At 38.3% G+C, this 13,263-nt stretch overlaps 1 protein-coding gene across 1 annotated transcript in view; it reads right to left on the bottom strand.

Moving 5' to 3' along the window:
• Positions 1-203: 203 nt before the first annotated feature.
• MAN1A2 (mannosidase alpha class 1A member 2) overlaps positions 204-13,263 on the bottom strand; it is a 160,258-nt gene continuing 147,198 nt past the window's right edge. The window contains exon 13 of the mRNA XM_058660113.1: positions 204-781. Within this exon, the coding sequence (XP_058516096.1) occupies positions 649-781 (133 nt within the window). The 3' untranslated portion in view covers positions 204-648. The remainder of the gene's footprint in view (positions 782-13,263) is intronic.

Here is a 13,263-nt window from a genome sequence, read left to right as displayed (position 1 = left end):
GAATTTAACCAAGACTTTCAATAAAATTTTGGGATTAACATGGCTGCCAGTCTGGACATCCAATGGAGAACTTGAAACTTCAGACAGGTACAGGTATTTCTGTTTCCGTTTTGAGTCTTCTTCCTGCTAGTCCAATTACACAGTTCTTTTGCTCTTGTTCATCTTAGTTCATTCCATTGTTAAAATGGAGGAAAAAACAGAAAAACGATGTGGAAATATTTATTTGAAAGCTGCTCCATTGTGGGAAGAAACAAATACAGAAGTGGTTCCCCAGGCCATCTCTAACTCCTGCAAGGTGCTCTATATTCTTGGTTTGCTCTTAGAAAGTGTAGCCTCCACACTTAAGGACTCTAAAAACAAGCTAGTAGTAATAAGCATTGCGTCTCATGTGACCACGTTTTCAGAATCAAAGCCGTTTTCAGAATCATCTCTTTGCCCTGTAAGTACCAGAGCATGTTTTGGTCAAGTATAAAATGGAATAATTTCAAAGTTTATGTATCTACATGTTGAAAGTCTTGCAGGGAAGAGGTTCACCCTGCTGTGTTGACTTAAGAGGTCCAGGTTTTCAAAAGCCGCCTCTCCAGACTAATTTCTGTAGTGGTCCATGTAAACAAAACACAGGTAAGAATGGTCCTTCTGGAGCTGCTTTCATCGAACCGCAGGGTTACCTGAAAGTGTGGTGTTGGCTAACTCTAACACAGGCAGCGGGTGAGCCTCTGTGTTAAACACCCAATGATCTAAAGGTAAAAGGTCATCACTGGAGAACAGCAGATACAAATACCTGAAAACAAAAGGGGGAGAAATGAGCCTCGATTAGAATTCAGCAAGATCAAGTAAGCTCAGTTACAGTGGCAGAGCAAAGGAATAACCTTCTCTGGGCTGCTCTAGGAAAAACACACTGCAGAATGAACCCCAGGTATTCAAAATGTCTGAAACACAAAACAGTATGTTCTAGAAAGTGCCTAAGGAAGCCTCATGAGATGCAAAGCCAGTTCTGTGGAATTAAGGGTTTTTCCTTTGTTTTGTTTTTGTCTTAGTTTTTTTCAAAAACAAAAGATAAAACAAACAAAATAGAAACTACACGTATCTAGCTAAAACACAAAAATCAACAACGCTATCAAATAGCATAAACAAACTATGTCATAATTCTTCAGACATTCTTTTAAAAATAACATCTAACATCCATGATATTTTTTTAACAACTTAAAGAACTAGAAATCAGTTCACATTTACCAATACTGAGTAAGGAAGAGAAGTGTAACGTTTTGCAGCAGTTCTTAGGGTTTTTTTCTTTTTTTTTTTTAGTTTTTGTTCTGATAGCAAGCTATTACATAAAGATTTCAAAAACACGATGGACTTATAGGAAGTTTAAAAGATACTAATTTTAAAAAATTCAAACAACACTGCCTGTTTGAAGGCAAGGACCCTAGCTCTCCTTGAGCACTGTAAAACACAGTAGTCATGCTATGGGTATAAGCAGGGTTCACCTCCCAAAACTCAAGCAGATGTTTAAACTGCGATGTTTGCATGTGAATGAATGGTTGACTAACTGTATGACTCAAGATTTGATCTGATGATGGTGTCTGAGGGGTGGTGCTGGCGGGATGTCTTTGGGTTACTGGGGGTCGTGTGAGGTCTGGGTATCTGAATTTGAGTTCAGCCTAGCTTCTCCATCCCTGTTTCTTGTCTCACCATGTGATCACACCACCTCAGTCACCACAACCACCCATCAGAGACTAGAATATGGGGCCACCCAGGCCTGTAACTTCAAACTGCAAAGTGAAACAAACCTTTTCTTTCTCGAGAAGCTTCTTTCAAGTTTGTTTTCAAAGTATCGAAGAGTGGACTAACGTTACTCACTTGAAAATTTAAAATGATACTGAAACCACATAGAGATTCTTACCTGAAATATCAGGAAAATTTCAATCTGAATCATATTAAGGTCTCAAAATGAATATTAAAAAGATCCAAAGTAAGTCTGGAGTCTAACTCCTGTCTTAGTAATAACCAGCAAAGTCTTACAAAGACTCAATAAAGATTCTTTTAATTTTAAAAACAGGCATTTTAGGCGGGTGTTTGGCACAGTGGCTGAGAAGGTTCTTGGCACACCTATCCACATTCTATATTTATTGCCTTGGCTCAAGTCCCAGCTCTGCTTCTGATCCAGTCTCTTGCTAATACAGACCCTAGCAAGCACATGACAGTTGAGATATTTGAATCCCTGACATTCACATAAGAGATCTGGATGGTGTTTCAGGCTCCTGGCTTCTGCCTGGTCTAGCCTTGTTTTGCCAAGAATTTGGTGAGATTTTCTTTTCCATTTATGATATGAAGTCATTGTTCAAATAAACTGGGAAAAAAACAGTCAAATTAATATATTTCTGATTACTGTCACGGTTGTGCAGGAGAGTAAAAACATGTAACAACCAGGCAAGTGGGAATTACATACTAGTTTTACAACTGGTACAGCTGAATTACCTCTACTCCTTGCCCCTACACTTAGAGATATGCTTGACTCTGACTTACTTACCAGATTAAAGAACTGACAGACCTAGCTGGACATCACAGGGGACTCTGCTTGGTCTGATGAGCAGATGGACACAGAAGCACAAACTTTTAGTGTCCTAGCTGCAAACATGTCCAGGGGACCTATGCTTTGTGCAATCCCAGGTTCTGCTCCTGACTTGAAATGCCAGCTCAAGAACTGTAGGCGCCCCCCCCCCCCACACACACACACATACCCACAGACAAATAATACACACAAAAGACATGAAGGAAATGGAAAAGGAGAAAAAAAGAAAGGTAGTTCCTAATCTTATTAGTTCCTGAGGGAAGAATGAATGAAAAGGAGGAAGAAAAGAACAGAAAAGCTTCCTTATTCCTATAGAATGATTCCTTTCCACAGGGCAGTCTATGTCAGCACCTCATGTAAATAAAAACATGTTAGGAAAATCAGTAAGAGAATGAATGTGAAAAGTCATGGAAAATATATAATGCTGTCACACTATTTGGAAATAATTCTTTAAATAAAAGAATCTAAATACTAGAATGTGTATTTCCTACTTGGAAACACAGTGTTTGCAGATGCAGCTAGTTAAGGACCCTAAGATGAAGTCACCCTGCTTCAGGCCCAACTGATGTCTTGGGAAGAACAAGGAAAGGGAGATTTGGACTCGGCGATTCACAAAAAACAAGGCCATGTGAAGACAAGGCAAAGATGGAGGTTAGGTTGCTATAAGCCAGTCTTGAGGAGGGATACCTTGAGGAGCTTGATTTTGGAATTCTGATCTCCAGAACTTTGTGAGAAAAATTTTTTGTCATTTTAAGCTCCCAAGTGGTGGTGATTTCTCTATGGAAGCCTTAGGAAAGAAACCAAAACAACTTCCGCCTCTATCCCCTAGGGACACCTTGGGCTTTTAGGACTGCTGTTGGGTTTTGAGAAGGAAGAAAATTGACCATTTTTTACAGAATCCAATTATCCTTAGAATACAAGGTTAAGAGTACACTCTACTTAAATGTCTTCATTAAAAAACAACAAGGTAATGTATCTAAACAATTCTTTTCAAAACTCTGAATTAAAAAATCAAAAAAAGACATGGCATACTACTATTGATTTAAACTGAATATATTTGACCTGTATTTTAAAAAGACAATTGAGGAAAGCATGATCTTTGCTGTGAAAGATGAGGAAAGTCTGTAACCTGTTTTAGTATCAGATTAGAATTTTTTCTCCAATAAGATTTTTATTGTAATTCAAATTTAGACATAATCAATGAAAAATGGCACTGACAAAAGCCTTTGTAAGCAAATAAAAAGCTGTTTTTCAAGCACCTCAGTTTTACTGACATTTCTAGTTATTACTGTTTTGTTATTTTTAAATGTTCAAAACAGGACTTATCTTAAGATAAAACATTCAAAGGAGGTGACGGCATTGAAATTTATCTCCTTGTGTATCTGGTAACCAAAACAGTAGTTTCACAGAAAAGCTAGCCAAATATGAGGCAAAGTATGAATGCCTACAGACAGCTGGTGAGGCCACAGGAAGCACCCACAAAGCTAGTACCTTCTGGATTGATTGATACTCTTGATGATGCAAGCAATTAGATTCATGAGATGAAATTGCCTATCTCACTCTTCTGTTGGCTTTTTGCTTTACCATGAACAAGCAAGACAGAAATACAATTCTGTCCCCTCTGGTAACTTGTTAGCTACCGACAAGTTTCTCAGGTCTCCTTTCTTGAGGGTACTCCCTCCTGGCACTGCAACAGGCCGTTTCTGGATTAATAAATCTTGCTTTGCTCACTGTCTTGTACTGTGGAAATTCTTTTTCTGTAACAGACAAGAATCGATCTCCTTCATCGCAGTATACTGTAGCATAAACCTACAGTTATTCTTTCTCATAATTACCAGTGACAATGGATACAGTGTAACGAATAGATGTTTACCACTCTAAAAAGGTTTGTAACTTACAAGTAAAGAGAATATTTGAAAAATAATTTATTTGAATCTCCAATTTAATTTGTAGATTTGATGTCTAATGTCTTTTGAAGAAGAAAGATTAAAGGAAACAGAAAAAAATTTCATTATTTTTATTTTATTATTTTTATTATTATTTATTATTTACTAATCTCCCCAAAAGATTAGCCTCTCTCTGCCATATCTGAGGATCAAAACAAATCAAAGCTACATTTTGAGGGGGAGTTCTAAGGGAGGAAAAATAATGAAGCCAATATGGGCATACTATGGATTTAAATACAGACGGACATCATTCTAAAGATAAATTGAAGTAGGTAGACATGTTTTTGTGAACTGCAATGATTCACACTTTCTTCTCTGAACTAAGTGAGTTAGAGAGAATTCACTCTCTTCCGTCTTTAGCAGCAAATAATCTAGGATGATTTTGCCTTCTGAATACAGAACATGTTAGCCATAAATATAACTGGGTGATCTCCTAAAACAAGGATGTTGGGGATAAATTATAACAAAGACTGGGTATTTCAGCAATAAAGTATTGTCAGGGCTATGAGCTTCATAACATTTAAAAATAGTAAGTTCTTCCAGGTGCTAAAGAGAAAGACATCTTTTTTAGGATTCTCACCAATGAAAACTTGTAATTGTTCCTTAGATCTTCTAAAAAGCTAAGCAAGACTACTGCTAGCTTTATAGCCCATGCTTCTTTTTCTCACAGGTGTGGAAGCCACATCTTTGAAGTGCAAACATCAAGGAAGATGCATCCGCATCTCCCTATCGCTGTGGAAGCTCAGCACAGGTAAAAGTTGTAACTACATTCATGTCATAAATACATCTTACTATTTTTCTTTTAGATAAAGGCAATGAACACAGATGGCCACCCCATTACCATGTGAATTCAGAAAGAGCTACATACAACAAGTGCTACCAAGATTTCTCCTAAAAGGACATGTTATCATTTATCTTCAGAATATGTATTCTACCTCAGTGATCTAGAAAGGTGACATTCCACTGTCTTTGCTATCTCATTAGTCGATCACCTGCAATGCAAATAACAATCTAATTAATGCTTATACAATGATAAAACTGCTTTCTTTCCTGGCCCCATTTGTAGACAAAACTTTCTAAGAGGGTAGAACATTATATTCTTTGTCTCCCTAAATGCCTTAGTTTGTTTAGTCCTGCTACAACAATCATAAAATAGAGCAAATCATTTATCTTACTTTCATAAGTTGGGAAATCCAAGAAAAACAGGCACCCACATGCCAGCCACAGTGCCTTCTAAAGAGTAGTGTTTAACTTCAACATCAATCATTAGATTTGTTCTTTTGTGGATAATGCTTTTGGTGTCATATCGAAGAAATCTTTATTGGAGCAAAAGTCACAAAGATTTTCTCCTATGTTTTCTACCATTTTTAAATTTTTACATTTAAAATTAGGTTCATTACCCATTTTAATAAGATTATTGAATATGAATATAAGAAACCTGTTGTTCGAGAACATTCTGTCAAAAACCAGCTGTATATACAAATATGGGTTTGGCTCCCCTCATGGACTCTATTTTGTTCCATTGATATGCATCTCTATTATTACTCCAAATCACATTTTACTGGTTCATAGAGGAAAATCAGATAGTTTTAGGTTCTAATTATTCTTTTTCTTTCACAATCAGTCAATTTCTAAAAAAAAAATCCAATTTTGATAAGAATTTTGATAAGAACTGCATGCAATCTATGAATCAATTTATTTCATTTCTCTCAAAAAATATTTCATACTGTTTTTTGTATTGTTAAGTGTTTTTTTCTCTTGCTTCAGTTTCTGAGTCATTGTTATTACATGTAATCGATTTTAATTGTTTTCTTCAACTTCGCTAAATTCATTTATTCTGGTAACTTTGATAAATTTCATAGAATTATTAACATGTAGAATCATATTTGTGGGGAAGTGCCCAGTTTAGTAGACTAAGTTTCTGCCTACAGCACCGCATCCCATATAGGTACAGGATCATTTCTTTATTGCTCCACCTCCAGTGCAGCTGCCTGCTTATGGGCCGGGGTAGCAGTGGAAGACAACTAAAGTCATCAGCCCCCTAAATCCGTGTGGAAAATCAAAAGAAGCTCCTGGCTACTGGTTTTGGATCGGCTCAGCCATTATGACTATTTGGGGAGTGAACCAGCATGCAGAAGAGCTCTCTGTCTTTCCTTCTTTCTGCAACTTTTAAAAAATTAATTTATTTTTATCGGAAAGGTAGATATACAGAGAGGAGAGACAACAGAGAGAGAGAGAGAGAGATCCCATCCTATGGTTCACTCCCTAAATGGCCACAATGCCTAAAACTTAACTGATCAGAAGCCAGCAGACAGGAGCTTCATCCAGATCTCCCATGTGGGTGCAGGATTGCAAGGCACTGAGCCATTCTCTGCTACTATCCCAGGTCATAAGCAGATAACCAGATGGAAAGTGGAGCAGCTGGGGCACAAACTGGTGCTCAAATGTATGTCAGTACTTGGAGGTGGAGGATTTGCCAGTTGAGCCAATGTGCCATCCCTTGTAACTCTATTTTTCAAATGCAAATAAAATATTCATAAAAAGAAATTGTATTCTCTATTTTGAAATATTTCTTCATCTTCCTTTCGAATTTGTATGTCTTTTTGCTTTTTCTTCTTGTTTGATTGCATGGGTTAGACTCTTCAGCATAATACTAAGTTGAAGAGAGTAATTATCTTGTCACTGATCTTAGAGGTTAACTACATTTCATACACTCCTTTTAACATGTTGAGGAGCTTGCTTGCTGAGGGCTTTACTTTTCCCTTAAAAGTCAGGACTGAATGCTATATTTTGTCTACAGGTTTTCCTGTGTCATAAAGTTTTCCTTTTTTTAAAAAAATTCATTCATTTCCATTGGAAAAGCAGATAAGATTTATGGAGAGAAGATACAGAGAAAGATCTTTTGTCCACTGGTTCACTCTCCAAATGTCCATGATGGCTAGAGCTAAGCTGAGCCAAAGCCAAAGCCAGGAGCTTCTTCCAGGTGTCCCATGCAGGTTCAGGGTTCCCAAGGTTTTGGACCATCCTCTACTGCTTTCCTAGGCCACAAGCAGGGAGCTGGATGGGAAATGGAGCAGTCGGGATTGGCACTAGTGTCCATATTGGATATAGGCATGCAAGGTGAGGATTTTGGCACTGAGCCATCACGCCAGGACTGGTTTTCTTTTTTAACTTCACTGATTTTCTTTTCTTTTCTTGTTTTTTTTTTTTAAAGATTTATTCATTTTTATTACAAAGTCAAATATACAGAGAGGAGGAGAGACAGAGAGGAAGAGCTTCCGTCCAATGATTCACTCCCCAAGTGAGCTGCAGTGGCTGGTGCTGTGCCGATCCGAAGCCGGGAACCAGGAACCTCTTCCGAGTCTCCCACATGGGTGCAGGGTCCCAAGGCTTTGGGCCATCCTGGACTGCTTTCCCAGGCCACAAGCAGGGAGCAGGATGGGAAGTGGAGCTGCTGGGATTAGAACTGGCGCCCATATGGGATCCCGGGGCGTTCAAGGCAAGGACTTTAGCCACTAGGCCACGCCACCGTGCCCATAACTTCACTGATTTTCTAACCTCCAAATTTAAGACTTGCTTGGATATGATGTAGTCTCTATTTAATATGTTGTTAGGCTAAATTGACAAAAATCTTGCTAGTTAATTTGTATGTATGTTCATGAGAAACATGTCTTGTTTCCGATGAGAACTATAATCATGTCGGAATACATTCACTGGGGTGGCTGGGACAGCAGAGCCCTGTGGGATCCTGCTGAGAAGAGGCTCCGGGAAAGCGGCGGCGAAAGGCTTCCCACCCAGAGTGCACTCTTGGATGTGTTTTCGTGCTTCCCTGATACATCTGTGCTTACTTAGCCTATTATCCTAGATCATATTAGTGTTCGTTATCAATATCTCACACCAACGGTGCTTTGATCCTGGTGCCTTGTTAGCTCTCCTGGAACTCCCTGCTTACACACCTGTGACATGAGTTGTATATCAAACCAAATAATTGTAACCGATGTCTGAATTGAACTATGTTTGAAGTATTGCTCTGCTAAATATATACAAACTGGAACAGTGGAAATACACTTTGTCAGTTGCCTAAGACAGTACTGTACCCCACTCCCCATTTCTTCAGGTCACATCTCCTCCCCAGGAACCCATAATGTAAACTTGCATAATCATTTAAAACTTTTTTCTTTGTTGTTTCATTTTTAATCAACTTTGCTTTCTTGTGTCAGTATTTTCAACTTTTACAGAATGGCTCACCTCATAATGGATGTGGCCCAACATTTACATTTTATTAAAAAAATTTACAATATACCAAATTCTCTCTGGTTACCAAGTTTTCATTGGTGAATCTTTACTTCTAAAAGTGATCTGAATAGTGAGTTTTTTCAAAAAGGATGTGAAAACGACAACAATGTTTTATCTTTTTTCCAGTACTCAATGACAAAAAAATACATGGTGCTGTACAATAAGGTTTTCTAACTTTCAGGCAGTTCATATCAGCTTTTGTAAAATGCCATTTTCCCCTGGGCAATCATAAAAGCTTTTGTATAATTAAAGCTCTTTTTAAAAATTATTTAAGAAAGTTAGAGTGACACATAGAAGAACAGGCCCAGAGAGTAAGAGGGCTTCCACTCATTGGTCCCTCTCCACATGGCTACAACAGCTGGCACTGGGCCAGGCAGAAGCCAGGAGCCAGTAATTCCATCAGGGTCTTCCATATGAGCGACAGAGTACAAGCACTTAGGCCAATTTCTGCTGCTTTCCCAGGAGCACTGGTAGGGAGCTGGATGAGAAGCAAAGCAACTGGGACCGTTATCGGCACTCTGATAGGGTGCAGGAGGTAGCTTAACTCACCGCTCTTTTAATCCAGGTCCTTGTTCCACTTGGATAACGAATTCTTGTTTATTCTTCAACATTGCAAATCATCCTAGGTGGACAATATTTTTGCTTCTGACCAAATTTTTAAGCTATCATGATATATGAATATTATGTAAACTATTTCAGCCCTTCAATTTCCTGTATCAAGTTTTTTTTTTTTTTTTTCCGGGGGGGAGGGCTGTTTTTCCCTTGGCTTTGTTTTGAAAGGTAGAGAAGTGGAGAGATCTTCCATTCACTGGCTGAGCTGGGCCGGGCCAAATCCGGGCCTAGGATTCAGTCAGGGTCTACGAATGGGTAGCATGGATGCCAAGTACTTGTGCGATCATCTGTGTCCTCCGTTGGTGGGCATTAGTGAGAAGCTAGAAACAATGTGGACTGAGACCCAAACCCAGGGACTACAGCGATGCAAGCATCATAAGCAACAGCTTACTACTGTGCTCAGTAGTTATCCCAGGACATAATTATTATTTTATTTTATTTTGTAAAAAATTCAGTTATTTGTTTGAAAGAGTTACAGAGAGAGAGGGGGATCACCCATCTGCTGCTTCAATCCCCAAATGGCTACAACAGCTGGAGTTGGTCCGGTTTGAAGCCAAAAGCTTTTTCTCAGTCTTTCATGTGCATTAGGAGACCATTCAATGAGCAATCCTCTGTTGCTGTCCTTGGCATATTAGCAGGGAGCTAGATCAGAAGTGGAGCAGCTGGAACTTGCATTGGTACCCATATTGGATATTACTTGCTATGGCATGGGCCAACCCCTCTATGGTTTAAATCACATGGCTTTTATTCCTATTAAATTTGCTCTTTTTTACTTAACTTGTCTTTGTCCTCTGGTTGTTCTTAAGATTTTCATTACTGGTTTTGTGAAATCTGACTATGACATGCCATGGTAAAGTCTTTGTTTTCTGTGTATTCTTTGTCCTTCAGTGACTCCACTTACTCTTTGTTGTCATATAGCTCACTGATGCCCTTTTACAGGAATCTTTGTTTACTCTTCTTTCAGTTTGGATCATTTCTGTCACTATAGGTTCAAGTTCACTAATTTTTACTTCTGAAACCTCTAGTGTGTCATTATATCCAGTATATTTTCAACTCAGTCATTATCATTTTTACTTGAAGAAGTTTAATTGCAATTTTCTATCTTCATGTCCCTACTTACAGATCCTACTTCTATTAACTATTTTAAAGTCATTATCTGCAATTTGAACAACTGTGCCAGTTCTGAGTTGGTTTCAATTAATTCTTCTCAAATAGGTCATATTTTTTACATCTCTGCATAAATGGCAATCTTTGGATGCTAGACATTATGAATTTTACCATGTTAAGTGTTGAATTTTTTTTTAAAGATTTATTTATTTTTATTACAAAGTCAGATATACAGAGAGGAGGAGAGACAGAGAGGAAGATCTTCCATCCGATGATTCACTCCCCAAGTGACTGCAACGGCTGGAGCTGAGCCAATTCAAAGCCAAGAGCCAGGAGCCTCCTCCAGGTCTCCCACGCAGGTGCAGGGTCCCAAGGCTTTGGGCCATCCTCGACTGCTTTCCCAGACCACAAGCAGGGAGCTGAATGGGAAGTGGAGCTGCCGGGATTAGAACTGGTGCCCACATGGGATCCCAGAACATTCAAGGTGAGGACTTTAACCATTACGCTAGGCCACCGTGCTGGGCCCGGAAATGGGTTTTATTTCAATCCAATTATATTTGTACTAGTAATTAAAAAAACACAAATTACTTATTTCCCCTTGGGGCTCTAGTTTCCTCTTAGATACATTTGTTTACCTGGGATATAATTATTATTTTAAAGTATTGTAAGGTTCTAGATATGTATTACCACAAATTTGATGCAATAAATGCTATTATTTCGGGGATTATGCAGGGAAACACAGAAAAGAAAGGGATAATGTAAAGAATGGAAACGTTGTACTGAAGTGACTGGTGCATGGATCCTTTGTATTTTATCTTTTTTTTTTTTTTTTTTTTTAAAGATTTTATTATTATTGGAAAGCCGGATATACAGAGAGGAGGAGAGACAGAGAGGAAGATCTTCCGTCCGATGTTTCACTCCCCAAGTGAGCCACAACGGGCCGGTACGTGCCAATCTGATGCCAGGAACCTGGAACCTCTTCCGGGTCTCCCATGAGGGTGCAGGGCCCCAAAGCCTTGGGCCGTCCTCAACTGCTTTCCCAGGCCACAAGCAGGGAGTTGGATGGGAAGTGGAGCTGCCGGGATTAGAACCGGTGCCCATGTGGGATCCCGGGGCTTTCAAGGCGAGGACTTTAGCTGCTAGGCCATGCTGCTGGGCCCCTTTGTATTTTATCTTATGATTCTCACTGCAGCATGACATTGTGTGATTATTGTTACTACAATAAAAACCGAGCAACATACAATTTACATTTTGACCATTTATAATTGTAGAACTCGGCTGTGTTTGGTAAATTCACATTGTTGTTTAAAAAACACAACTGCAGAATTTTTTCATATGCTTAACTGAATTCTATATCCTTTAAACAACGACTATTCTTTTCCTGCCTCTGTAAGTCGTTGGTGACCACTGTTCTACTTTGTCTTTCTGTAAATTACACCACATTAGATACCTGACATAAGTGGCATCACAGAGTATTTTGTGTTTTTGTGATTGTTTTATTTCATTTAGCACAATGTTCTTGCTTCATCCATGTTGTCATTTCAATACCAGTCTTATCTTCACTCCTACATTTTTTAATGAAGCAATAGATTAAAAATAATCAAGCTTTCATTTGCTATATTACTCAAATGATATGGAATTCTAGAACAGGCAACTGACTAGGACAGAGAGAGATAAGTTTGGGAGTCATGCAGATCCACTCTCAAATATGATGTGACTGCATGACTGTATTAACTGAGGTAGAAGTTACCCAAGTTTATATTCTGATTAAACACAATGCAATATTTCAATTAAGCTAATATATAAAATATGTTATATAAATAAGCTTATATTATATAAATATATATATTTTATATATAAGCTTAATTGAAATTTAAATGTATATATATTATATATATATAATTACTATATATATTTAAATGACTAGTGACAAGGATGAAAAAGCAAAATCACTTCACATGTCATTGTTAAGCACAACATGGGCTGTGGCTCCCTCTACTGTAGCAGAAGAAATTGGCAAAGGTATTTCAACGTTTGGTTTTGAAACTAAAGGAATATTTATAATAAAATAGTACAAATCCTGTGCGCATGTGTGTGTGTTAGAGAGAGACAGAGAGAGATCTATATAGAGAGAGTGATACAGAGAGAGTTAAAATATGTGGAGTCTATAGTTCTAGTCCTCAGAAAACAGATCTGACTGCATAGTGTGCTGGCTTTCCTGTTGAGCACAGTTAATTTCTTGGCCCCTCACTGCTTTCATATATATGCACTGAGCCACAGCTATCAGATGTTCTCAAGGTGTCTCCCCAGACATGCAGAATCAAAATCAAAATAACAAAATTGTTAGAAGTAAGAAATCCCAGCAACGGATCCCAGGACAACACATTTTTTTTTTCATAATAAGACTACACGTTTTAAAAACATTTCGAGGGGATTCTGACACATGGTTAAGTTCAAGAACAACTTCTTTAGGTTTGCCAACTTTGCTTTCCTTTCTTGTAGGCAACTGTAACTTTGGTCCCACTGAAAACAACATGTAAACCTCAGTTCTTTCAGTTTCACTCCTTGCCTTGAGCCCTTTCTCTTGGTTTATCAGGTCCTTGATCCAAAATGGCACACATCCTAGCACTAACAATTCTGACTTCAAGCCCCAACCACATGGTTTATTAATCTCTTCTCACTCCTACTTCTGCAAGATCATGCTGCTTATCAGCTGCCTTTCTTAGAACT

Source organism: Ochotona princeps, chromosome 2 (genome assembly GCF_030435755.1).
Source record: "Ochotona princeps isolate mOchPri1 chromosome 2, mOchPri1.hap1, whole genome shotgun sequence".
In the NCBI taxonomy this organism is placed as follows: Eukaryota; Metazoa; Chordata; class Mammalia; order Lagomorpha; family Ochotonidae; genus Ochotona; species Ochotona princeps.
Note: the sequence above shows the minus strand (reverse complement) of the source record. Positions and strands in the feature narration are given on the sequence as shown.